General features: G+C 48.0%; 3 protein-coding genes across 3 annotated transcripts; 1 reads left to right on the top strand and 2 right to left on the bottom strand.

The window, feature by feature from the left end:
* The first annotated feature begins 207 nt into the window (after nucleotides 1–207).
* LOC131207355 (neuropeptide SIFamide receptor-like) lies at nucleotides 208–6,334 on the top strand. Its single transcript, XM_058199966.1, has 7 exons — nucleotides 208–671; nucleotides 2,288–2,469; nucleotides 4,270–4,414; nucleotides 4,519–4,630; nucleotides 5,509–5,709; nucleotides 5,782–5,893; nucleotides 5,991–6,334. Exons 1-7 carry the CDS (start codon nucleotides 208–210, stop codon nucleotides 6,332–6,334), a joined length of 1,560 nt encoding a protein of 519 aa, XP_058055949.1.
* A 531-nt stretch (nucleotides 6,335–6,865) lies between these two features.
* Nucleotides 6,866–8,294, bottom strand: LOC131209172 (eukaryotic translation initiation factor 6). Its single transcript, XM_058202171.1, has 3 exons — nucleotides 8,141–8,294; nucleotides 7,111–7,731; nucleotides 6,866–7,038 (listed from the first exon to the last, which is right to left on the bottom strand). The coding sequence occupies exons 1-3, from the start codon at nucleotides 8,245–8,247 to the stop codon at nucleotides 7,029–7,031; spliced, it is 738 nt and encodes a 245-aa protein (XP_058058154.1). The 5' UTR covers nucleotides 8,248–8,294; the 3' UTR covers nucleotides 6,866–7,028.
* A 437-nt stretch (nucleotides 8,295–8,731) lies between these two features.
* On the bottom strand, nucleotides 8,732–20,700 carry LOC131212658 (laminin subunit beta-1). The gene is made up of 16 exons (XM_058206601.1): nucleotides 20,633–20,700; nucleotides 18,605–18,717; nucleotides 18,477–18,527; nucleotides 16,522–16,780; nucleotides 15,146–15,825; nucleotides 14,371–15,056; nucleotides 14,273–14,293; nucleotides 13,588–14,194; nucleotides 12,160–13,124; nucleotides 11,946–12,042; nucleotides 10,902–11,878; nucleotides 10,480–10,832; nucleotides 10,277–10,418; nucleotides 10,012–10,200; nucleotides 9,798–9,942; nucleotides 8,732–9,738 (listed from the first exon to the last, which is right to left on the bottom strand). The coding sequence occupies exons 2-16, from the start codon at nucleotides 18,663–18,665 to the stop codon at nucleotides 9,602–9,604; spliced, it is 5,370 nt and encodes a 1,789-aa protein (XP_058062584.1). The 5' UTR covers nucleotides 18,666–18,717; nucleotides 20,633–20,700; the 3' UTR covers nucleotides 8,732–9,601.
* Nucleotides 20,701–24,553: the final 3,853 nt, after the last annotated feature.

Here is a 24,553-nt window from a genome sequence, read left to right as displayed (position 1 = left end):
GCATTCGTTAACGCCACTTCCAGTTCGTTGCTCGCCTCCGGTTTCGCCTTCGATCATGGACCATGGACTATCATTCCTGTACTTCTGGTTGTTCTTCTCCGTTGCAGGTTCGCCGTCGGCCGACAGCTCTCGGTTCTCCACAATAAATCAGTTCCCGACGACGGTACGAAATTGTCCCCGTTGAGCAAGGCGACGCATTCCGGCATAATGTTCGTAGCCCGTCGCCTGCTGGAGGCGATGGCCGGCGCCGACACCGACGCCGCCGTGCAGCCTTCGGCTGTCGACGATCCGGAAGCGATCGCTTCCGGCGGAACCGGCATGGTCGACCCACCGCAGCCGGTATGGGCAACCACGTCGCCGCCGATTATTACGGCAACCGCAGCCGTGAAGTCGTTTGTCACGCACTGCTTGGGCTGTGCGATAGACAGCGGCGGTGGCCCCGAAACTGCCCGAGCCGACCGTCGCACATTCGGATCGATCGACCCGAGCGCACCGCACGGCAACTGGACGTGGAGCTTCCAGGAAGGCAAGGCCGTACATCCGTACGAACTGGGAAGTAATTTTACGGCCTCCCAGTACGACACGTTCGACGCCCAGGAGGACTTTCCGCTGTACGAGATGGATCCGGCTTACCAGCTACGCTACAGCATGCTCGGCGCGGTGCTACTTTCGTAAGTATCTCGAAATCCAGTTTAATGGCAGCTGAACGGTCCCGTCCATGATATCCCGTTTGCGAGGTTGCCTCTTGCGCTATTCGCTGTTGGTGTTTATTATGTGCAGGACTCACTGCCCCCCAGCCTAGACGATTGATAATTGACTTCGGAATTGATTAATGGGCGTCTTCGACAGTCCCCCGCCGGACGCAAAAAAAAGATCCAAGAATCACTAAAACACAGCCAAGTAAACAGCTTGTGGCCGTCCATGACGAAAAAGGCAGAAAGAAGATTGAGCGCTCGGTGGTTATGTCTCCCTTGGGATCGTCAACGTGTATCGGTATTGTAAACGTCTCGAGTACATCCGCGTTGTTCCTGGAGAGTGCGTGGGAACCAAACAGCAATATCGGGCCAAAACGAGAACCGAAGGAAAGCAAACAAATTAATTTTTTGCCGCTTCGAAACCGACGGAAACGTCCCCGCCAGGAATTCGACCACCCGACCGACCAACCCTCGACTCGGTTGGAAGAGCTTTTCATAAATCATGTCACAGTTTTCACTCGCGCACAGGATAAGTAATAGATTTTGGGTTTGAAACGCGTGAAAAAGGAACAGAAAAGAGGCTCTCTGGCTGCGAAAGCAAAATTTGTCCGATACACCGCGACAAAAGAGACCGTTATTCCGCCATCGGCCATACGGATTGGATAGTCAAGCAGAAAATAGCACGAATCGCAAAGTTTGGCTTCGATTAATGGGAAAATGTATTGTTGAAAGATAATTTACATAACAAACGAGATCGACGATCGTTATCGATATTTTCTAAATGCAACTAGCCTCTAGTGAGGCCATAAAAATTGAATTATATTCCATTAAACTAACTGACTAGACATACTGATTATGCTATTCGCAATGGAGAAACGCAACACTTTCTAGAAGCCTCTGATACAACTTTCTTTGCGCTGCGCTTAAAATTGTCCTTAAAACATATCATCGCTGTTGAGCATAGATGGGTCCGAATAGAAAACAAATCAATTCATTTAATCCACTTGTCACATCGTAAAATGTGACCAACCGTATCCGCTGATAGACCGATTCCTCTAACCAGCCATCGCGCATCATTTGTTTTCGGTGGATTCCTCTTCGTCAGCAGTTTTGCCCACCGCTACTCACGACGCATCAAAACGCTAGTAACGGGATCCAAAGGAATAAAGATCAGCCCTCTGTCATAGACGACGTCAACCATCCACTTCCTCGTTAGCCGACTGCCCTAAAAATAGAAGCACGATGATGAGTGCCGGATCTCTGCCGCTAGTCCTGGTATTCTCTGGCTCTAGACCAGGATTATCGTTAGGCCAATTCTTTTTCCCTTCGCGCTCTCTCATAATTTATGTAGCATATCCTACATATTTTTGGCCAACGAAAGCAAACCAAGAAGCGGGAGGCATAATGCTGCTCATTCATTACCAACGCTCCACATTATTGGAGGGTGACACCTAAAATAGATTGCAAAAGAGCTTTATTACACAACCCCTGCCGAACGGTTCTCCGAAGTCGTGGTTATTTGATCGTGTCCCGAGGTTTGCACCGGAAACGCCGGAACCGCTTAATCCTGTCTCGTCCTTCTGTACTTACAGGGGGGCCTATGCGCTCGTCTTCATCGTCGGGCTGCTCGGGAACATCTCGGTCGTGATCGTGGTAAAGAAGAGCACCATGATGCGCTCGCCGACGAATCGATTCATCGTCAACCTGGCGTACGCTGATTTATTGGTCAATATTCTTTGCCTCCCGTTCACGCTGATCGGAAACCTCTATCCAGGTAGGTGAAAGCCGCCGGCTCCGTCACTAATCCGTCATCCCGCGGGAAGGGAAGTCTTCGACATCGATCGACACTTCAAGACTCACCGTGCCGTGAACCAAGCAACGAAGCCGGGCAGATTTATGGTACTGCTTGACTGATAAAAAGGGCCCACTGCCTTAATGGCTACGTGACCCCAAAAACCTGTGGTTAACACACCACTCAACAGCCATTGCCAACGATCAAGACGTTCCGGAGCAGCGAAAGCAACTACGCCGTCGGGCGTTGGGTGTTTAAGTTTGAAATATTTATTAACTTTTAAATTGACAAGCTTCCCACTTGGCCATGTGACACCATCGGGGTCCTACTACCCCGCTCAGGCGGTGTGTTAACAGGTCCACTGTCTGAGTTCACTGGTGAAAAGAGATTGATTTACACGTAAGCGCTGTAGCCATTCTCAACACAACGGCTCGGCTGGGCTCGGCTTGGCCTCTCTTGCTGTCCTTCGAGAGCGCAACTTTCTTCGAGTATAAAATGCTAAAAAATAATCAATTTAAGAACCATCCGGGAAAGACTAGACTATTCCCTGGTTCACCCATCACAGCAGACAGATGAGGTGGTCACTATAAAACATGTTCCAACAAAACTGCCCTTATCCAACGGCCATTTACAGAATCGTTACTTTTTAACACAATTTTGATAAACATCAACGACAATTTGAATCTGATGAATATTTAATCGCCACAATTCGCGTAGGAACCTAGCAGAAGAAGAAGCACACTTAACGGCCTCCGAGGGCCGCTCGCGCCGAGAATGTGGAAAACCTATGAAACCCCGCCTTGCCATGCAATTGAAGCCATATTAAAAATGACTCCTATGCGCCGCTGCTGTAAACGTCACACATTACAATAGATAGAACGCGTTCTCTTGGGCAATAATAATGCATAGAGCAATCGGCGTAAGGCTTGCCTTTTCTTGTTAGGTTCAAAATATAAAACCCTCAGCCCTTTCTTCAATATCTCAGCGAGTGGCGAGTAACGCTTGGGTCACCCAATTGAGAAAGAGAAGCCAGCGAAACACACTGGCTGTGCTGTACCACTTTAACCGGGGCCTAGGCTTCCCGGCCGACTTCCGGCGGTGCTCCGTTGTCCCACTCGACCCATGAAAACCCCAACGCTACATAAATAACGGCGACATCATCAAAAAAACGCCCACCGAAGCCAGCGCGCCGAGAAGCACGACGACAACGTGCCGGCAGGTTGCGTTAGACGGCACTGCTCAAGAAGGGCCACGATTTCAAGTGGCCGCTTTGATGTTTTGGACCGGCGTCTGTGTAGCGTAATTTTTTCGATGATACCACTCCATGTCTCAGGGATGATAACGGAGCTTTGATGGAAGTTTTCGCCCGTTTTAGGGAGCTTTTCCAGTCCTATCTTAACGCTACGGTACGCCGCCTTCACCGAACGGGCGGCGCGCGCGACAATATTTTCCTTTGTTCAGCTCGGGTCGTTGGCCACACCGCTATGCGTTTAGTTTTCCCAAGGGACCACCACCCAAGGCAGACTGGGTCTGGAGAGAGCCAGCAATGAAAATTGTTCGCTTGCCAGCCCACAGATTCAGGTCCAGGTCCAGGGGTGCAGCGGTGCCATGTTTCGAAATTTGGTTGCGTGTATTTTACGCGCCTCGCACCCCCGTCGGTGGTCGGTGGTAATATAATATTTGTCACGTGGAGAGCCCTTTTTGCGGAAAATGATGACGCGCTGTCTTCCACACGGTTTTGTGTCCTTTTCTTGTTCGCTTTCGTTCTGGTCGTTTCCGCAGCCTGGATCCTGGGAGTATTCTTCTGCAAGAGCGTCTCCTATCTGCAGGGCGTTTCCGTGTCCGCTTCCGTCAACACGTTGATGGCAATCTCGATCGAACGCTGTGTCGCGATATCATTTCCCATCTCGGGTACCATCACGACGAGGTATGTACCGACGGCAACAGAAGCCACCCATGTCCCTTTACAGAACGATTAACTTTTTCTCTTCATACCGGCCGGCGGTGGTGACCCGCCTTTTCTCCCCCCAGGCAGTATCGTATGATAGTGTCCATCATCTGGTTTATAGCGCTGAGCATTAACCTGCCGTGGCTGTTCGTCTTTACGCTGCGACCCATCGGAATACCGGGCAGCATAGCGCAGGTGAGTTAGAAGTGTGTTTGATGCTCACCTGAGCCACGACACCGGTGTAAACGGTTCATTGCAGCATAACGCCTTTAACACTCTCCACTTGACGATGAAACACAGTAAAGAAAGGACACCAGCTTGGCGGGCTTAACCGCAGATGGGCACAGGGTTTCTCGCGTTAACCCACAGGCCCATAAAATGTGCGTATGGCAAATAAAAATTTCATGAAAGATGTAATTAAAGTACAACGGCAAGCAAGTGTGAAAAAAACATATTCTTTTGAATTGATTTCTTTTATTGAAGATTTTTGGCATATTCGCCGACTCTTTTTTGGCACTGATTCCAACAGTGTCTTGGCATCCACCTGATGGAAATACGTACAATCGTCTCGATCTTTCGACGCCTGACCGGTGGCAAACCATAATATGTTGCAAATTTACGCTCGATTTCAACGGTCGATACGGTCCGGTAAGCTTTCAGGCTAGGCATCGAATTTGTAGGCGTCGATGATAATGATATTGTGAAGTCATTTTGGGGACCGGAAATGATCCGTTATCACTGTGTACGGCCTACAGGGGTAACATGTTCGTTCGGAAGAAAACCAACCATTGTTTACTGGGTATGGGCATGTCCTTGAAATACCATAGCATCACCCTAACCGTCCAATAAAATCCATTAATCAGTTGCCGAAAAATGCCAAATACCCTCCACTAATGCGCTCTATTTTTAGAGGTCGTTTCTGCATACTCATGGTCAACAGTTACGCGTATGAAAGGAATCTTTTGCGTACTGCCACAGTATGTGGATGAGAAAACAGTAAAATTGAATTTAAATATTGCGCGTACAATCTGAGCATGTTTGGATAAAGGTTAACAATCCAGTTACCATTCCAGATCTGTACCGAACTTTGGCCTACGCCGGCATCGGAAAGTTGGTACTTTCTCTTCGCAAATCTGTTCTTCTGCTACCTTGGTCCACTCATTGTGATATCTATCTGTTATGTCATCATTTGGAAGAATGTAGCCTACCGTAAGTTGCCGCGTGAGATGATAATAAATCGTAAGAACGACGTCTTCAACCGTAGCAAAGTGAAAGTAAGAGACCGAGTGTGCTTTCGTAGCATTCCTACCATCAGCCCTAACGTACTGTTCCCGCTTCTCCTACAGGTCATAAAGATGGTGTTCGTTGTGATAATAACCTTCGCCATCTCCTGGTTACCGTTGTATGCGATTTTTTGTTTCGTCAAATTTGGTGGTGATTTAGTGTATGATGAGACAGGTAAATAAGCAAGTGGGCTTCCAGCCCACCGAAGAGTTCCACCAATGTAATAACCTTCAACATGATATCTTCTCCCATCGGTACGACAACCCACCAGTCCAATCCTTCATACTGACTATCTTGCCCATAGCGCAATGGTTGGGTGCATCAAACTCCTGCATCAATCCCATTTTGTACGCGTTCATGAACCGCAAGTTTCGGGTTGGCTTCAAGAAGCTTTTCCACAGCTGCTGCACGGCGGATGAGGACGACTGGGAATTGCCGACCACCGTAGGGCGCATGGACGAGAAGGAAATGTATTTGCGGCGTTTGCGATCGTTCAACAACAGCAATCGGCACCATACCTTGCTCCAGTACGGCAGGCAACCTTGCACCAGCATTCGTCTGCCGATGTCGGCGCCGGTCGCAATCGTAGTCCCGACCAGTAATGGGTGCGATTAAACATGCGCTTCGGAATATTGGGCACTTTGGAAATTTATAGCAAATAAGCAAATAAAACAAAACGAATATTTTCCGTCGAGTTGAAAATGAACGTCAAACGTAATCAAATATTTAAAATTCTACAGCCAACATTATTAACATGCATAGCAAATCGGGGGTACCATTTGCGGAACAACCCAAATGAGCGATCATATTTATACCAACTTTTAAAGTTGAATCTCGTATCAGATGTATTTTCATATAACTAATTGTTCATCGTAACGATAATTTCGAAAATAAACAAATGTGTTTTTTGATAAAAGAGGCCATCGTTCGGTAATTTCTTAGCGTAATCATAAAAAATCAAATCGAAAACCGTCGAAACAACGGAAAGAAACAATGTGAAATAAGGAAGACGAAGTTAGACTAGTTGTAGAAATGAATTGATTTTAAAATACCACTATTTACTACTACCAAACTACGTTTTACTCACCATTTATCTTTTTCGCTCACAAATCGATTAAAAAAAACATTCGAAAGGTACACTGCATATCTTGTATACATTTATATTGTATCTTGCAATTCGCCACCGTTTTCGTGTTCGTGGTTAGTTTTAACATTCTGCTTTTTCATCCACTCACCGTAAGAATTAGATCGCCAGCCAAACCGATGGTGGCTGGTCTCTCTTTCTGCTTCTCTATAACTGGTTGCAGTTTTACGACATACTGAAATACAGACATTGTTACACAATAATTAGAGCGGATTATCAACAGGAATTAGGAATTCAAAAGCCTTACGCTTCAATTAGTGATGCCCTGAGGTTGTTGGTCACATTGGTTGGTTGCGCTTCGTTAAGTTTGAACACACTTTCCACCACGGACAGTTCCGTCGATGTCGTCGATAAGCCGCAGAACGCACACCAATCGTTTACAACCATGCCCGCTGCAAGCACTTCACTGCCCCGGTTCACCGTGCCAGCCACCAGTGGAATCTGTAGCAACGACGCCAGCTCATCCAGATCCTGGCTAGGTGTTTTGGGGTGCACCAACCCGCCCTGATTACTCAGCACGGAGTACGCTCCCACCAGTACATTGTTGGCGACGATCTGGCGGTAAACCTCTACGCCGAGTGTGTCGGCAACGATTTCTTCCGTTTCCTTATCGATGTCCGGATGCACCAAAGCTACGTAGTCATTGCAAGCAATCACATTTCCCAGCGCCGAAAGGCGTTCCTCAACCCGATGAATTTTTACCGAGTCTGGGAGGGAGTTTCGCAAGTGTTGCAATTCGACGTCTGTGGTACTGTTTGGAACAACGAGCCCATTCTTATTTCCAACCGACAACCGGCCTATTATGCGGCATCCAGCAATGCTTGCGTGTACCACAGGAATAACGTCCGCAAGTTCTGATTCGTAGACACTGAAACAATTAGTACAACAATGGTTTAGTCAACATGAAATGGGTCCTTCTGTCACTGCGGGGCTACATGAGGTGTTCCGTAATGATTTTGACATTAACGATTAATGCCAAACTGTTTACGCCTCGGCCAAAACATATACGTTTTGACAGCGCCGCAGCAGTTTGGCATTAATCGTTAATGTCAAAATCATTACGTTACGCTTGATGTAGCCCCGCAGTCACGCTTTTTCTATGTAAACACGTGCAGTACTACATAACCTATAAATCGAAGAATGTGCTTCTGACTCATCGTCGCTAAGACGCGTTTAGCCGATCGAACAATAATACCATAGTTTTACTGTACATCTGCTATTGCTCTGCCTAGTATCGATCCTGAATACACATTGCACTGGAAGAATGAGAAGCTCACCTGTAAAAAGCTTCTGATCCTCCGATCGCGACCAAGCAGTACGAGTTGGTCAGTTTGCTAAACACACCGATATCGTCATTGTTTTCGAACTGAGCGCGCAATGCCATAACTGTTGAAATGTGATCACGCTTACTGCTGTGGAATATTGCTTTGCTGGAGCTCCACAGAAAACTGGAACACGAAATTCTTTTACAATATATTGCGCTTTTGTATACGGCGTGGTATTCGACCTTTTTTCGCGACTACCTTTTAAAGGACAACAAACTTTGACAACAGCAAAACCTCCAGGGTTCACTACGAACGCTGTCGTTTGACGTTTTTCCCTTCGAGGTGAAATATTTCAACGAAAAGCTATTTTTTTCAAATATGTTCTCATGAACAGTTTTGTTAAAAAAGCCGTTGTACAGGACGGAACAAGTGCTACCAACATAACTTATCTCGAGAAACGACCATCAAACTTTGACCTACTTTATCAGATCAATTTTGAAGGGAGCAGTGTTAGCCTGCCAACGGAAGCGGCATTTTTGTTACTGTACATGTTCACATGAATCTGAAAACATGTTCACATATTTACGCTTTCCGTTACTAACATGGGGAAACCCAAAATGTGGTTCATATTTATTTGAAACTGACACAATTAATGTATTTCTGATCAAACATGCATACTGGAAATGTAGTAAATAAAACAAAAGATAGATTGGTTAGAAACGACATGTTACATTTCGTAAAACTGATCCTGCTTAAAACGAGAGTTAAAATATTAGCTTTTCAAAGATTCTTTTCGAGTTATGGCGAACTGTTCTAGGTACACGGGTTGTTGTCACTGTAACATTGCTGATGAATATGTGTCGTACTTATCTAATTCAGTTACCTAACAACTATACGCTAAAAGCTGTAGTTTAATGCATGTAAACCGTAAAATTTTGGCTTCTTGTTTTCTTCACTCAATCTTGTGCGCGTATTCTCATAAATGCTGTTTAGCTTTAGTTTTCGGGGATTTATTGAAAATAAAAAGGTTACACTCCTATGCCATTCAACTGTTTGCGAGATAGTCATTTCATATTAAATGCACTGGAGGAAATACGTTGTTAACTTTCTACCAAATTTGCTTACTCGTGATTAGCCCTATGCCGTCTTCAAATCACTGATACAGAAAGTTTAAAACAACAACTCAAAGGCAAACACTTTCATTAGCACTTCGAACCACTAAGCTGTAAAACGTGTTTGAATTGTTACGTGAACGTACAGTAAGCAATCCGTTTTGGCAATAACTTTCACCCACTAGTGATCTTCCTTTTCGAAAACGCAACAAGTTTTCCGACAAACGGAGAAAAACCAGCTCAAAAACTCTGCGCAGTCAAAAAACAAAAATTGTCTTACTATTTAGCGTTATGAACACATGGCTTAAAATTGATATTTTCTCGCAAACAGCAACTGCCTGCGATATGTTGGCACAACAAATTACGTGCACTGGCGGTAGCGTTCCGCATTGCTCTGAATCGTTTCCAGATAAATGGTAATCTTTGCGGTTAGATCATTCAGCTCGGTCTCCAGGTTTTGGATGTCCTTCTCGTTAGATTTGTAGATGTCGTCCATCGCTGCGAAGAGAGTAAAAGGCGTCAATTAGTGATTACTGAATCGTTGAAGCAATACTTACTCTGCAACGCCGTTAGCTGAGTATTCGTATCAACGGTGATCTTGGAAGCGCGGTTCAGCAGATTCTGAGCCCGTTCCCGCGCGTTTTCCGAGCGGCGTGCTTGAACCGTCAGTGACTCGTTCGCTGTCTTGAAGTCATTCTTAAGCTAATAGTCAAACGAGAAAGGCATCGTACTTAAAAATTGTCGGGAACACGATTTATCATGAGTACGAACCCGAGTTGCGCTCTCGTGAGCATTGTTGGCCGAATCCTTCACCATTTCTGCCTGATTGTTGATGTCTTTCGCATCGAGCTCGTTGCGAATGTTGTCCTTCTGCAGTTGCTCAAGACGTGACAACAGCGTATTCACGGCGTTCGAAGTTGCATTTGCACGTTTCTGGGCGTCCTCCGTTTCTTTGTCAATCTACCATGCAAAGGTTAACGGTGTAAGTTTAAAAACCGTTTTATGATACGATCTCAGCCACAGTGCCGAGCTTTACCTCTTCCAGATCAATCTTCGCGGATGCTATGTCGGCGTTTGCTTGCTTAATCGATTGCCGTGCCTTCCGCTGTGCGTCATCCGCATCGTCCAACGACTTCGTTATGTTCAGCACATCGGCCAACACCTTTTCGGCACGTTCCCTGCAGAATAGCTTAGAAATTAAAAAATCTGATTCATTTTGCGCACAAAACCTTTACGTACTTCTTCTCCAACGTTTCGCTCTTTAGCGCTTCAACACGGTACAGATCGTCCTCGGTGTTACGAATGATAGATTCGACGTTCACCAGGTGAGACACTGCGTCCTGAATCTTTCTTGCCAAATCATCGATCTGATCCGGATCCAATTGCAGCGTGTAGCCCATAACTTGATCGATCAACGCCTGCATCTCTTTTGGCGAAGCGGTCGTGTTGTCGATCATGTCCGTCAGCCGCTGGACCAGCACGTTCGCCTGGTCAATCAGGGCTTTCGTTCGTTCGTGGTGGGCCTCGGTTTCATCGTGCGCCTTTTTCGCCTTCTTGTACGATTCTGAGGCGTTTGCTTTCGCTTGGGACATCTGGTGTCGTTGAGAAAGGAAAAGATTAAAATTCACCAAAAAGGCCCATCAGAGACCAACTACTCTTACCGATCGTATGATATCGTCCGCCAGCTCTTCTTTCTCCTTGATGTTCTGCTCAGTTTGTTTCGCAAAGTCGAGTGCCCTTTCCGAAAGCGTCAAGGCTCCATTTTCACACCGCAGCCCTCCGCAACCATTCTTGCAACCGGCACCACCGCAGAACTCATCGCACGGATCACCGCGTCGATCGCAGATACGTTGGTTCAAGTCGGGCACGTTTGCATTCAGCACATTAAGCTCCTCCTGGTAACGGACGAACGCAGCTTCGTTGTTGTCATGATTCCGGTTTACGTCGGCCTGGTGCATGTTGATGAGGTGCTCCGCTCGCCGACAATAATTCTCTGCCCGCCCATTGATCGCGGTAATATTCATGTTGGTCTCACCGAGCATACTGACCCGGTACCATGCGTCACGCGTCAAATTGAGCGCACCTTCTATGTTGCCCTCCTGCAGCTTGGTCGCATTGTCACGAAGATACTCCGCCTTCTGCTTCACCTCATCTGCCCGCCGCCCCAGGTTCACGATTTCAATGTTTGCCAGCTTTATGCCCGAGTCCGTCTCTTGAAGTTTGCGTTCCGAGTCGTCCATGCTTTGCAGCGATTCTTTCAAGTGCTGCCGAATGCGATCGATCTCGCCACCGATCGACTCGATTTCGCGGTCCGATATGGTGTTATTCAGCAGACCCTCGATCTGAGCGATTTTTTTGGCCATCGAATCGAACTCCTTCTTGTAGGCACCCGTAGCACCCAGCTTTTTAATCGATCGAGCGTCCTCGATCGTGCGTTCCGTCTTTTCTCGCAGCTCCTCCAATATTATGTCCCAATTGTCAAAGCACTCGCCGCACGGTGAACAGTATGGAGCCTGGCCGAGGTAGCCTCGGGCACACTGGTCACACTTGTAGCCTCCCATGCCCGGGTTACAAACGCACTGGCCCGTACTTCGATCACACTGTTGCGTAGCGGCACCGTACACGTTACAATCGCAAGCTGAGAAAAAGGCAGATGCAATATAAAACTAGTTCACGGAAGTAGAAAAATGCACACCGAGACTTACGTTTGCATTCCACATTCGGATCACCCCAGAAGAATGCCTCGCACTGGTTGCACTGCCGACCGCCGAATCCCGACTTGCAAGAGCATTGTCCATCGTACTGGAAAAATATAACCGAAACTATTACTAAGCAAATCGTTTACAAACTAAATGATAACTCTGTCAGGACTATGATTCAAACACACGATCGAAATTTAACGGCACACCCGTAACTTACCGGATTACATTGCTCACTAAGCGCACCGACCGGGTCGCAGTCACACGCCTCGCAGCCCTCGCCGCTAGCAATCTTCCAGTGGTTTTCGATACACTCGTCACAGTATTGGCCCTTCACATTGCGCAAACAGGGACACTGGCCCGTGTAGCGATCGCAATGTTCAACGGTCTGGTTTGTGCCGAGCAAGTTACAGTCACACGCCCGGCAGTCCTGCCGGAGCGCATCCCCATAGAATCCGTCGCGGCAATACTCGCAGTGTTCGCCCTCGGTATCGTAGAGACACTGGAGACACTTGCCCGTCTTCGAATCGCAATTTCCGGCCCGTTTCAGATCAATATTTTTGCTACAGTCACACTCCTGGCAGACGCCGCCCGGTTTTTCAGGATTACCGTAGTAATTGTCGGCGCACACATCGCACCGCGCTCCGGCGTAGCCTTGGTCGCACGAACAAATCACGTCATTCGTCGACGGATGCAGGTAACACTCGTTGGCGTACGAGTGACCCGAGGCCGCCGTGTCTGGACAGCGGCAGGGCCGACATCCGATCGATGAACCGAGCAGCGGGTTCCCGTAGTAACCGTCGAGGCACCGATCACACTTCCAGCCTTGCGTAAAGTCTTGGCAGTGCACGCATTCGCCGCTCTTCGAGTCGCAGGTCGGTGTGTGGCCATTACACTCGCAGATCTGACAGTTGGGGAAGTTCCAGAAGCCCGGCTGGCACTGATCGCACTCGCGACCGTACGTATTTGGATGGCAGTTGCACTGGCCGGTGATCAGGTGGCAGTCGTTGTCCTTCGAACCGATGCTGTTGCAATCGCACGCCTTGCATCCCTCGGGTCCGAAGCCGTACGTCCCCGGGGCACACTTGTCACACTGGCGGCCAATCACGTTCGTCTTGCACGTACAGTAGCCACCCGACTCGGCACACGCTTTGCTGGTCGAGCCCGTCGGGTTACATTCGCACGCTGTAATCGAAACCAGAGTCAGTACACACGTCGTTCAGAAGCGAGGGGCAGTCTCCTAACATGGTTCTAACTCTACCCCGCCAGGATCGATGTCCTGTCCAGTGCATGGATTGGGGAGCGTTGAAAGTAACTCAAGCACCACCAAGACGGTTGCAAAAAATCGTTCCAGTGAAATATTCATCATCCACATGCGTGGTGCGAACGGAATGTCTATTACGCACCGTTCACCAATCGACTGCGGCTGCCATTAGATCATGAATCTAATCATGGCCTCATGTTTAGACACAAACTGTGATAAGATATCGGTTAGGGAACGCGAACACGTCGTAGCGTTCGCGTTCGCAAATTGGTGACTAAGGTTCACTAATTAAAGCTAAACGTAATTTCTTTAGAATTAGGACGCTACAATCGATAGGTGTTTCTGAAGGGAGGGAGATTGCACCGGTCACTGCGGTACACTTACGCATGGCTCCGTTGTTGATGAACACGCTGACGGCCTTTAGCAGATCTTTGCACTCGTTCGGTGCGCTACTTTCGTAGTTCACCTCGTAGTACGTATGGTTACAGCCGGCCCTCTCGAACTCTTTCTGCCGGAAATCCGCCTGGGGATTGCCGTGTAAGATCGGCGTAATTTCGATACGCGGTATCAGCACGATCGAATCGATCAGAATCTGGGCGGTCGGATTATCATCGTACGGTTCGTGGCGTTGGAAAGAAACGATAAACTTGTACTTTTTGCCACTCTCGAGACAGATATCATGCAGAGCCACCGCGCTCGTCTCGTACTCCGACAGTGTCGTGTGGATGTCGCGCTCGTAGTTGGGATGGGAGTTGGCACACGGTCCCTGCGGATCGTACACCTCCGGCCGAACCACGGTAACACGCACATTCTCCCAATCGCCCTTCATCTGTGGCTGATAGCGAACGACCACGTCGTAGTTCATCGTCTTCGGTAGATCATCCACCGTGAACCTCAGCTCGGTTCCTTCCGATGCACGGATAAAGCCTGGACCGGTCGATTCCACGCCCCGGTCGTAGCCACGCTCACGTACGACCACGGAGCAGTTTTGCTGCGCGAAAGAATCACAAACGGGGCGGGAATATCAGAATGTGCCCATCAGCCTACGGTATGTACAGCGTTCACTTACCCTTCCGATGGTTTCACATTGCTAAAAGAAATGGAACAAAAGCAAACGGAGCATGTAGTGCACATGTACATGTCAAATCAATTCAGTCTTCCACATACCGTCGATGGGATTTCGGCCTCCACAATGCGGTGCAGCGTCGGAATGAAGTAGTGCTGTTTCGGCTGGCTGCAGTCCCGGCCTTGCATATGCGGTCGACAGCGACACTGGCCTGTGATCACATCGCAACTGTTGTCAAGCGATCCCCCGGCGTGACACGCGCACGGCGTACAGCCCTCCAGGTTTTCCGACAACCCGTACGTCTCCGGCATACACTGATTGCAGTCCCGACCCGTCACCAACCGCTTGCAGATGCACTCGCCAGTGTACACGTTGCAGCCCGAGTTGTTGACCGTGCCCAGTGTATTGCAGGTACACGACTGGCACCCGTCCGGATTGCTTTCGTCAAAGTTCCAGAATCCTTCCCTACACTGATCGCAGCGTCGGCCGTTCACATTGCGCTTACAGTGGCAGGCACCGGCCTCGATCGCGTTCTCTTCGTCCGCGATCGAATCGCAGATACCGTCATCGAGTGAACCGCGAGGATCGCAGTCGCAAGCTTTGCACACGTACGGGCTTTGAATGTCCTCCGATGGGTCGCGGTAGAAGAAGGGTGCACACTCTTCGCAGTGATAGCCTTGCGTATTGTGTTGGCAATTGTCACAAACACCGCCACTTACGCGGCCCGAGTGCTCGTACACGGCCTGGTCGAAATGGCAGCTCGTGGCGTGGTTGTTGCAGTTGCATTCTGACGATCAACGGAAAGGACATTTTAAAATGATTGGTTGAAATTACAAGCGAAACGGGATGCCAGGACGCAACCGGAATCAAGCTTACTTTTACAGGCATTCGTCTGCTTCCCGAGTGCCGGCTTCCAGGGTAGATCGTTGAAAAAGTCTTCGCACTCCTCACAGTTCAAGCCCTTCGTGTTGTGCGTACACTCGCACCGGCCGTGCACCATGTCGACGGTGTTCCGGACGCCCTCGAGGGGCAGACAGCGGGACGCGTGACCGTAGCACGAGCACGACCCGCGCACGATCATGTTCGATATGGCATAGTAGTACTTCTCCTGTATCTCGTGCCGATCGTCCAGCAGATTATCGCCGAGCGAATGCAGTTTGGTGAAGTTAATGCGCAGATTCGTCATCTTGAGCATATTCTGCACGTGCTCGGCGTACGGATTCTCGATGTTCATGTTCGGCGGCAGCACACGGTAGATGACCTCACCGTTCTTCGATGGTTCGACACCCGAGTAGCGATGGTCGCAGATCACGTCGGTGATGTTGCGCGCGACCAGCGGCGCATCTGGGAACGACTCGCGGCAACTGTGCGCAAAGTACTTGTAGACGTGCCAGGTTTTACCGAAATCGTACGACCGTTCGATCAACATCGCCGCCGGCCGGAAGGTGGAGAACACGATGATCAGATGAGTGAAGTGAAATTCCGCTTCCAGGTCTAGCTGGATGGTGACGTTCTGGCGCCCGTTCTCAGATTGCCACCAAGTTTGCTCCACGGTGCTGTAGAACATTGATACGAAATTAGGAGCGCAATAAGGATCGTTCTTTTCATTCGCCGATAAAGAAAATAAGATTTACAACAGCCAACCAGTCACCAAAAACATTCAAACCTACCGAATTCCGGAGTACATAAGACTTTCAAATGCCTTGTTTCACATCTGCAAATGTGCATATTCAGTTAGCAGTGTGCGAATGGGTACGAAATGATGTCATGCACGCCGGTCACAAATGACTGGTCTTCAATCACAAACCGAACCCAAAACGTGCACGCAAATGCCGGCCGCAAGCTGCCGATTTGCGTGATCATGTGTGCGATCATCTTCTTTGTACTTGCACAACCGTTTGTCAGAACTGGTGATGTTTGCATAAAACCAGAACAAAAAAAGTGCCCGTAAGATCATCAGATGGCGGCTGTAGACGCAGAAATATTATCTTTACAGGCACAATGTTTGTTTATGCTGTGTACACAGCCCACACATGGTTGTATTTAAGCACGAACAGCTTACACTCCCCAGACAATCGCTGGTCTCCCGGCCATCATTGGGCGATCATTGTATGTAACGTGTGTCTTATCTGCGGCCTCAATGCATACCGTGCGCAGTACTTTCAGCATTTTGAAAGCATAATTCTGAATCGTTGCCCTATACGGTTGAATTGTCCCCTTACGTTAGTCCGCCGGCGGCACGGCATACCTACCCCGGTTGCATCTTGTAGATAATCTGGCCAATGCGATGGTTTCGCATTGGATCGTTGTCCGTCTCCGGGCGCGTGTCGCAGAGGAAACATTTTTTCTCCTCCAAATGTGACACGATGCAGTAACGCTCCGGCCGCTCCGTGCCGCAGGTGGATGTCGCTTCGAGCCGATTTTCGCGCCCGATCAGCAGATTTCCCGTCGCTGGGTAGCATGAGCTCTGCTCGCACGGATGAACACGATGGATCGGTGGTCTACTGGCTACTGCGCGGGGGGGAAGGACGGCGACAGCGTGCGGTTCGTGCCCGTTATCGACATCCGTTTCCACGGGACGGTCAGAACAAAATTCAGACGAAATGGAAAAAAAACATATAGAACGCAACGCCTTCGTCAGTACAGTGGTTCGTGAGCATGTTTAAATTTAGAACAGAACATAAAAACACATCCACCGAAAGGAGGGCACGAGTAGCGAAGGAAGGAACCCCAGAAACCAACCAAGATATCGGCACCAAGAAAGCTGTAAGATGATGTGTTCAATATTAGACGGAAGGGAAGCGGAGGATCTGGATGCGCCCAGAATAAACAATGCGTGTGCCGCATGATGCCATCGATTCGGTAGCTCCGTATTTCGTCTGGCACCGCTGGACCCACCAGGAGGAACACCAGGAATAGATATGGCAAAGCAGGAAACAGGTTAGTGTGGATGTGCGAACCGCTCGGCAGAAACTCCCACAGAGAGCCCTGTGGCCCCTTCTAAGTAAGTACGGTAAGTTTGGACTCGGATAGCAGCTTGGACGATCAGTCAATTTGGTGAAGAGCACTTTATTAAATCGTTAGTCACAAACATGGCGACCGCCATGGGTGCTACTCATGACCCTGTTTGGAAGCCGCCATGGGACCTTCGGTCAATGGTGGCCAAAGGTCCACGAAAAACCGAATTACAGCTCAGCTGTAGGTATATATTTGTACGACCGCAGATGCGTTTGCGCTTGTCCGCTGTTTACTCCGCTCTGGTGGAGGTTTTTGTGGGGTACGGAGCGCTGACGCAATTGTGCTGTCCAAAAAGCGTGTTCTCTTTCGGTATAAGCATTGCGAGAAAACCAGATAACCGTGGAGGGATAATTAACAGGCCCACAGGAAGACCAACGCTCGGGAGTGGCAGTAGTCGGTGGCAACCGGAGCGTCTGTCGCCTAGGGGTGGAAGGAGTCCAGGCCATAGCACTGGATGTGGGAGAGGGCGCACACTAAGTGATCTTCTTTCGCCGATCCTACGACCATAGACCTTGGAATCGATGGACGTGATTGTCTTGATGCGTTCGATGGCGGAAACGCTGTTTGTTTGTGGCGACGGATGAAAATCTTCGACCACCGGGCCCCAAGAGCCATCCGTCCGAATCCGCGCGTGACATCGTTCCCGGCGGATAGAAGATCGAATTGTACTTGTTGTAGTTGATGTGATTGTTGATCATGCCAACGTGCTGTAGAGGATGTGGTTCACTCAGCCCTGCCGAATCGTCATCGTCCGCGAACTCCATCGAGCCACCATCATCGATCGGTTGCTGATCGCCTCGCAGTACGGCCGGAAGTGCATGCAGAGTGCCGCTGAAATCGCTCCCGTAAGGAAGCGCCACGACCACAGCCGGAGCTGTGCGATTGGGTCACGGTGAAAGCAGTCAGCGCGATGAGATAATGGATGTTACGAGGGTGATGACGATGAAAATGAGGTATTAGAACACAAAAAACACACACATTCATGAAGCAATTCACCAGCTTTGAAATTTCGACAGCCAAAAGTGTAAAAAGCCAAAATGACTAGACTCGATGAACGGATACTTGAAAACAATCAACAGCCACGTGTGTCGTGACGAGTTTAAAAAAGAAGTCTTCCCCTCGCTCTGAAGACAATTTTGGTCGTTGTTTTAGTCATAAGTAAAAACGATTTTATGTTGCAAAAACTTACATCGATTACTGCTATAGGGTCGACGCTGTGCATTGCTACTTAAAATTAGGCCTGCAAAAGAAACAGCGCGTTAGAAGACAGTGCGTTCTGGATAGCCGATTTGGCCATGGCCGACGGTTGATACTTACTATGAAAAATAAATAAATTAACAGCTACGTATCCTATACATGACAATCCTACTTTGGCCATCGCTGCCGCGGCCAGATATACATGAGGAGAACGTTAATATAACGTTCCTAGGCTGCAAAAAGGAGACGATATTAAAGATGGGCGTTTTCTTTGAAAATATAACTACATTTCTTAAAATAAGCACTGGTGCCATACTTCGGAGCAAAATTCATGAAGGCAGTGGTCTTAGAATCAAACCATTTACATACAGTCTTGAAACAACCCCGCAGCGATAGCGACCACTGTATCCGTATCCGGTGATAAGAGACCACATGCCGGCTTCATAACTGCTTCGTGCCGAAGGCTGGGAATGGAAATTGTTCCTCCTACCGAACACTGGCCCGCTTAAAAGTGGCCAATGCGCGCCACGGCTTTCGGAAACAAGTTGTGATTGATAAAACGGAGACGCAAGGCGCGCACAGCAGACCAACAGGGAAGAATGGTTTTTACTTCTCTCCACAGACCATTCCTGAAACCCACTGCACGGAGTGCGGAGGTCTGGACACGAAGTTTGTGAACCTTCCCAGTGGTGAGATAAATGTGGAATAATGCTACTCCACTCGATTTGCTCGCCGGCAAAAGTATTGAAAAGGAACTAGGCAACTGTAAATTACTGTAAGGTTTTTAATAAAATCCATCACACGTTCAGTTAATAACATTATGCTAAGCATTCCAATAAGACTGCTTGAGACTCGGTGGGTGCAAAATTCCGCCATGCTCTAATTAAGGCGCTAATGTTCCACATTCCTAAGAAATTCATCTCCCACTGACCAGAGTTCAGGACGGATGCGATACTGATATCCAGTTGAACAACCTACAGAGCTATGCAGCACGGGCACAATGAAAACACTCTGTCTAAGCTATTTCTTTCCAGTGCGAAACCTGACACTGGCGACGACTACTGACCACTTGACCACTCGGTGGCAAGTAAGCCACAACACCAGCACTTTTCGCCAAAACAACCAATGCCTCCAATGGTTGCTTTCAAATAGTTTTCTTGCTTTTTGTACAATATGTGGTGGTCATTCATGGCCAAGCTTCGGTTCTTTAAGGTAAACCGCACGCTACGGTGCACGTGGTTTTGAGTATATTATTACTGCATTGAAAAAGGTAGACAACAGTTTGACAACTTGCACAGGAGTTTGATCTTGCAACAATGTCTCCAGGGTTTGTGAATTTTATTAGTGCGGCCATGACGGTTCCTGTGGGCGGTTTCTATCAGCACCATCAACGCCGCGAAAGTAGCAAGATGCTAATGAGAAGCATGCGTTTTTGCAAGGGATGCATTCCTAATGTAGACTTATTACTCTGCCCATGGACATGCTCGGTAAATGTGGGGATGAGTAAGACTTTCATCAGATGTTATCACCTTCTCCACATAAACGATCCTGTTTTGTTGTTACCAATTAAGCGACAGGCGGTACTAGTGGACGGTGCACTGCAACAATAAGATGATATGTTTCAGGCACTCCACGAGCCCGAGGTTGAAGCGGATTTAAGGTTACATAACATACAACCGACATCCGTTTCAGTGTAGAAAATTTCAATCAACGACTGATTCTACGGCGATTTCAGGGTTTTTGTACAAAAAGTTGTGAACACATTCTTCTATTACTGTTCTTCTATAGAGTGTCAGCGGGAACGTAACATATTTGTAACATATTTGAACCATCCCAGGGAAGGGCGGAAATGCGGCAAAGAAAGTAAGCAACGCGTACGTCGCTTCTTGCGATGGAAGGAAAACGGATTTAATTTACCGTCCTAAAACGGACACCGAACCAGTTTTCATCGATCGGTAGCAAACCGCTAACGATACGGCATCCAAGATCCCTTTAAAGGGGGACGACGGATGCCCTTTTAAGATCACGTCAAGTCTTCAAGGGATTTTACCGCCCAAAACTACCGTACTACGGTCGTCCGTTTCTTCCTTGCTCCTCGGAAGTCTGGGCAAAAAACCACTAAATCTCGTTACGAACGGACATACTTACAGTTCGACAGGCAACAGTTCACCAGATACTCATAAGCGATGAACAAAATTCGGCTGAACGCAAGATCGTGCTCGTCTTTCACACTCTGCGGAAATTTAAAGGTGCAAACACGTTTGCGACTGTAAATTCTACACTTCACTCCTCTGTAACAACACCACTACAAAACATTAGAACGAAACAAACGAAAATCTAAAGCTAGACCCCGATTCCCTGGGTTTCGAAACAGAACTAGCGGCGATCTTCACTGCAGTTTCCACTCGGAGCACGGTTTAACGATCGCTGAGCAAATTTAGACTTTTCGCGGAATCTCCAATATGCTGCACTATGCTGTGCCACTTCACGACTTTTGCCGGAGCCGAGAGAACGGAGAAACAAATGGTTGCAAGATGGGGCAATGAAGTAGACATAAAAATACATCTTAAGCCGGCAAGAAAGCAACCGAAGCAGCGGAGCGCTCGATGGAAGCCTATGTTGACACGATATTTAGCAAACACGCCCAAGATGAATTACGTAGCTAAAATTTAAGAACGAAACCTAAATTGTCGATTGCGGTGTGGGATCGTACTGCGCCAAGAGAAGCTCTAGGTCCAAGAAATGGTACACCGTCTTTTTGAACAACATATCATCGGTTGACCATCTGGCGCGCGGCTCAACGGCTTCTGGAATCCGCTGATGTGAGTTTTCTTGTGGCCACTTCTCGCCTCGTCGTCGCTTTCCTCACATGAGCCACCCGAACCGTACGTACATTCCGCATCTGGAAATACGGATGGGCGTTTCACGATCGCCTGCGCAGAGTTTCCTGGAATCGGATGGTCGATATTTTCCCGTCACGAAACCCGTAGTCTTCATCAACTGCATCAACACTTTTCGGGTATCGATCGATGCTCAAAAATGCAGCGGACGAGTTCGGGAAATGCAGCTGTGATTTCTGTTCTCTCACCACCACACTCATTCGTTCCTTTTCTTTCTCACTCTCGCCCTGCGACTCATCCGATCGGTCACTCGCTCTCGCTCGCTGCGATCGCTGAATTTTTGTGTATCTCCCGCGTGCCCTTCACCCTTTCGCACGACTATCCGATCCTCACGGGAAAAAGTGCTACTTTTCTGTGACACGCAGGGCATTCCTCATCTCTTCTTCCAGCAGTGGTGGCGGCACTCCAGTACGATTGATTCACCATTTTGTCAGAAGTGCGGCGGAAAAACTGCAGATGCTGCAATTCGGTGCGGCAACGCTTCTAACCCAGGAGCGAACGATCGCGATCGTACAGCTTTTAACGACGGTAAGATCGACGGTTTTAACACTTTTCAAGATTGGTGCTGCATGCTGTGGGCACCTTAAGCAAGCGGTTCACGCAAATAGAAAACCCACCGACACGGGAGTGCAGCAGGCTGGGCGATAGAGCAAACAGCACCCCAGAGCGAGATGTTAGAAAGAAACGGGCTACATGTCATCCACGGACGCTACGCACGTCTAACTTCGTCTCTCCGTCCACACGGTACGATCAACAACACTCGAAAGAAACACCGAGCTTCTGCGAAAGGCCCGAAACGCAAGTGCAATGGTAAAATTGTGAGCCCACTAATTGTGCCTTATGATAAATGGAAAAGGCCGCTCAGCGTACCCTGAAAACAGATTCACTTTGCCGCGCCACTGGACACTGAAAACGCAATCCGATCGTTCCGACGGTTTCTTCCGAACTGAGTCGAACCGATTTTCTCACAAGACGTGAAGTGCCATTCTCACAAGCGCGATTGTATGGATGTGTGAGTGCTATCCGCAGGAACCGGACCACACACTGGTGTTGGTCCGATCGGATGCTGTTTTCGATGATCGCCTTCGGCACACATGCTTTCGATCATCACGTTCGGTTCGGTTCAGGTAACATTTTAAAAACACATTTGAAGCATCGGCACGAATCACACGTAAGGACTCTGCGAATTTAACGTGCTTCGTGATTAATTGCCCACGAACGCTGGTTGTATTGGTAAGGCATGGCACGCACGGCTTATCAGTCGTTCGACGACGGGAAGTATGTAGACGGAACCGCGTGTACTTCCTCCTTCTTAGTACAGAAAGTGTGAACAAGAAGCTATCAGTTTCCCCACATAAACACCCCATCCCAATGGGCAAACCCTCGTACATACATTGTACATTGTAGCCTCATGCGAAGGGTCCCCGTCGAAAAGCGTCAGTTCAACTACGCCCTGCGATAACCCGCGCCGTTGACTGGTGTTCTACTTTTAGTTGCAATAACCACTGGTAGGAAGTGTTCTATTGTTTCTCCGCACAGCGATGCTGGTTGTTTGGTGATAAAATGTCTACCAATATCTTTACACTCTACGTGCTTTTAAGCCAACCATTTCGCCAATAAAATTATGTTCGCGTTCGCCCTGCAACATAAGTCCAACGATCGAACGGTTGCCTCATCGTTTGAACTGTCCACGGGCCATCCGTTGCGATGACCTCTTGCTTGCTGATACCACGCAGCATCACTTCCGCCAGTTACTAGCCGATGACGAAACTGGGGGAAAGAGCTCCCAACGAAAACAGTGGACTCCACCAGCAGAATTATGGGGCGCAGGAATTTGATTCATTGTTCGAGCACAAGGTAGTAGGGACTCAGCCAGCTACAGTAGAGAGAACATAGTTTATGCTGGCAGCCCAAAAAACGAGCCAGTGGCAGTCTTATCACCAGAACAGCGCTCGTACGGGACTACCCTGGGAGGGCCCGTTATCATTCTGACCCGGTGGACGCTTCCGTCCATTCATCGCCAAAGCCAATCCATCCGATGTTCTAAACTATGAATCTTCTATTTAGGCGGCACATTTGGGAAGATTAACTCCAAATGATTAGCATGGCGTACATTCTTTTAAAAAAAGCATTTTGGGGCCACCAGCACACCGTTGATAGCGCTATCAAACCGAAGTCTCGATTTATTTCCGATGGTCGGAAATTGTGAGTGAGAATAGTCATCTTTTGCTCTGCTGAGTCCATGAAAGCATAGTTGACAATTGAAAGCGCAAAACCGATATTTAGAAATGTTTTATTATACTGCAGTGATGATGATCAAAGACTACTGACATGAACCGATCAAGTTCTTCAGCCGCCGTTCCGAATTTCAAATCGTCACGCGGGTGCGGAGCTTCGAATTCGAAACTCCGTTCGCAACCAACCTTGCGCGCCACAATCTCGCACACAAGATGGCACTAGGTGGCACTTTTCACAACAAAATTCAAATTCAGGTTACAGTATGTAACAAAAGTTTGTATTTGTACAAAAGGCACTATTATTCCGTAGCTGTTCAGTAGCTAAAATGCTCATTGCTTTTTATCATGGTTTTAAATCTTTTTTTTATGAAATTAAATAAAATTTGATTACATTAAATTGTTAGAGCGAAACTCTGATCTTTCGACTGGCTCCGTCTCTCCGAGGTGCTCGTGGCGAACGCTCAGACTCTTTTCAAGTTTATTGTTTTCTATGCATATGTTTGAATGAAAATCAACATTGTATGTGTAATACACGGGTTCAAGTACAACAAATAACCTTTATCGCTATTTTGAGAGTTGCCTGGGCTATGCAATCTGCATTACAATGAAATGTTTAAATGCATAATCGTAAAAGCAAATGACAAATTTCTGCTTCAAATCGAATGCCTTATAAATGTAAAAAAGGATATGAAATGATCGAGGAGCTTTACCCATTGCGTATCCAACCCCTGGACTATTATTTAAACGTTTGATAGAATATTTATTATCTATTTTACGAAAATATAACTAAAATTGTCACGTTTTTTAAATAGTTTTATGACCGATAACACCTTTTTACCCCTAGTGTGTACTTGAGCCAAGTACCAAAACAGAGCGAGTCAGAGAAAAACACAGAGAGAAATAGAGAGAGAGAGAGAGAGAGTCAGGTTCGC

Source organism: Anopheles bellator, chromosome 2, assembly GCF_943735745.2.
Source record: "Anopheles bellator chromosome 2, idAnoBellAS_SP24_06.2, whole genome shotgun sequence".
NCBI lineage: Eukaryota > Metazoa > Arthropoda > Insecta > Diptera > Culicidae > Anopheles > Anopheles bellator.
The sequence above is the reverse complement of the archived record's forward strand: the minus strand, read 5'-3'. Positions and strand labels throughout refer to the sequence as shown.

Bases quoted from the DNA above. Each gene is read 5' to 3' on its own strand.
- LOC131207355 (XM_058199966.1), top strand. From the start codon at position 208: ATGTTCGTAGCCCGTCGCCTGCTGGAGGCGATGGCCGGCGCCGACACC. The intron at 4,631-5,508 runs GTGAGTTAGAAG...TTACCATTCCAG, and splicing joins TACCGGGCAGCATAGCGCAG to ATCTGTACCGAACTTTGGCC. The intron at 5,710-5,781 runs GTAAGAGACCGA...CTTCTCCTACAG, and splicing joins TCAACCGTAGCAAAGTGAAA to GTCATAAAGATGGTGTTCGT.
- LOC131209172 (XM_058202171.1), bottom strand. From the start codon at position 8,247: ATGGCATTGCGCGCTCAGTTCGAAAACAATGACGATATCGGTGTGTTT. The intron at 7,732-8,140 runs GTGAGCTTCTCA...TAATTGTTTCAG, and splicing joins GGATCAGAAGCTTTTTACAG to TGTCTACGAATCAGAACTTG.
- LOC131212658 (XM_058206601.1), bottom strand. From the start codon at position 18,665: ATGGCCAAAGTAGGATTGTCATGTATAGGATACGTAGCTGTTAATTTA. The intron at 15,826-16,521 runs GTAGGTATGCCG...AATGTTCTACAG, and splicing joins ATCTACAAGATGCAACCGGG to CACCGTGGAGCAAACTTGGT. The intron at 10,419-10,479 runs GTACGTAAAGGT...GCTATTCTGCAG, and splicing joins AGCGAAACGTTGGAGAAGAA to GGAACGTGCCGAAAAGGTGT.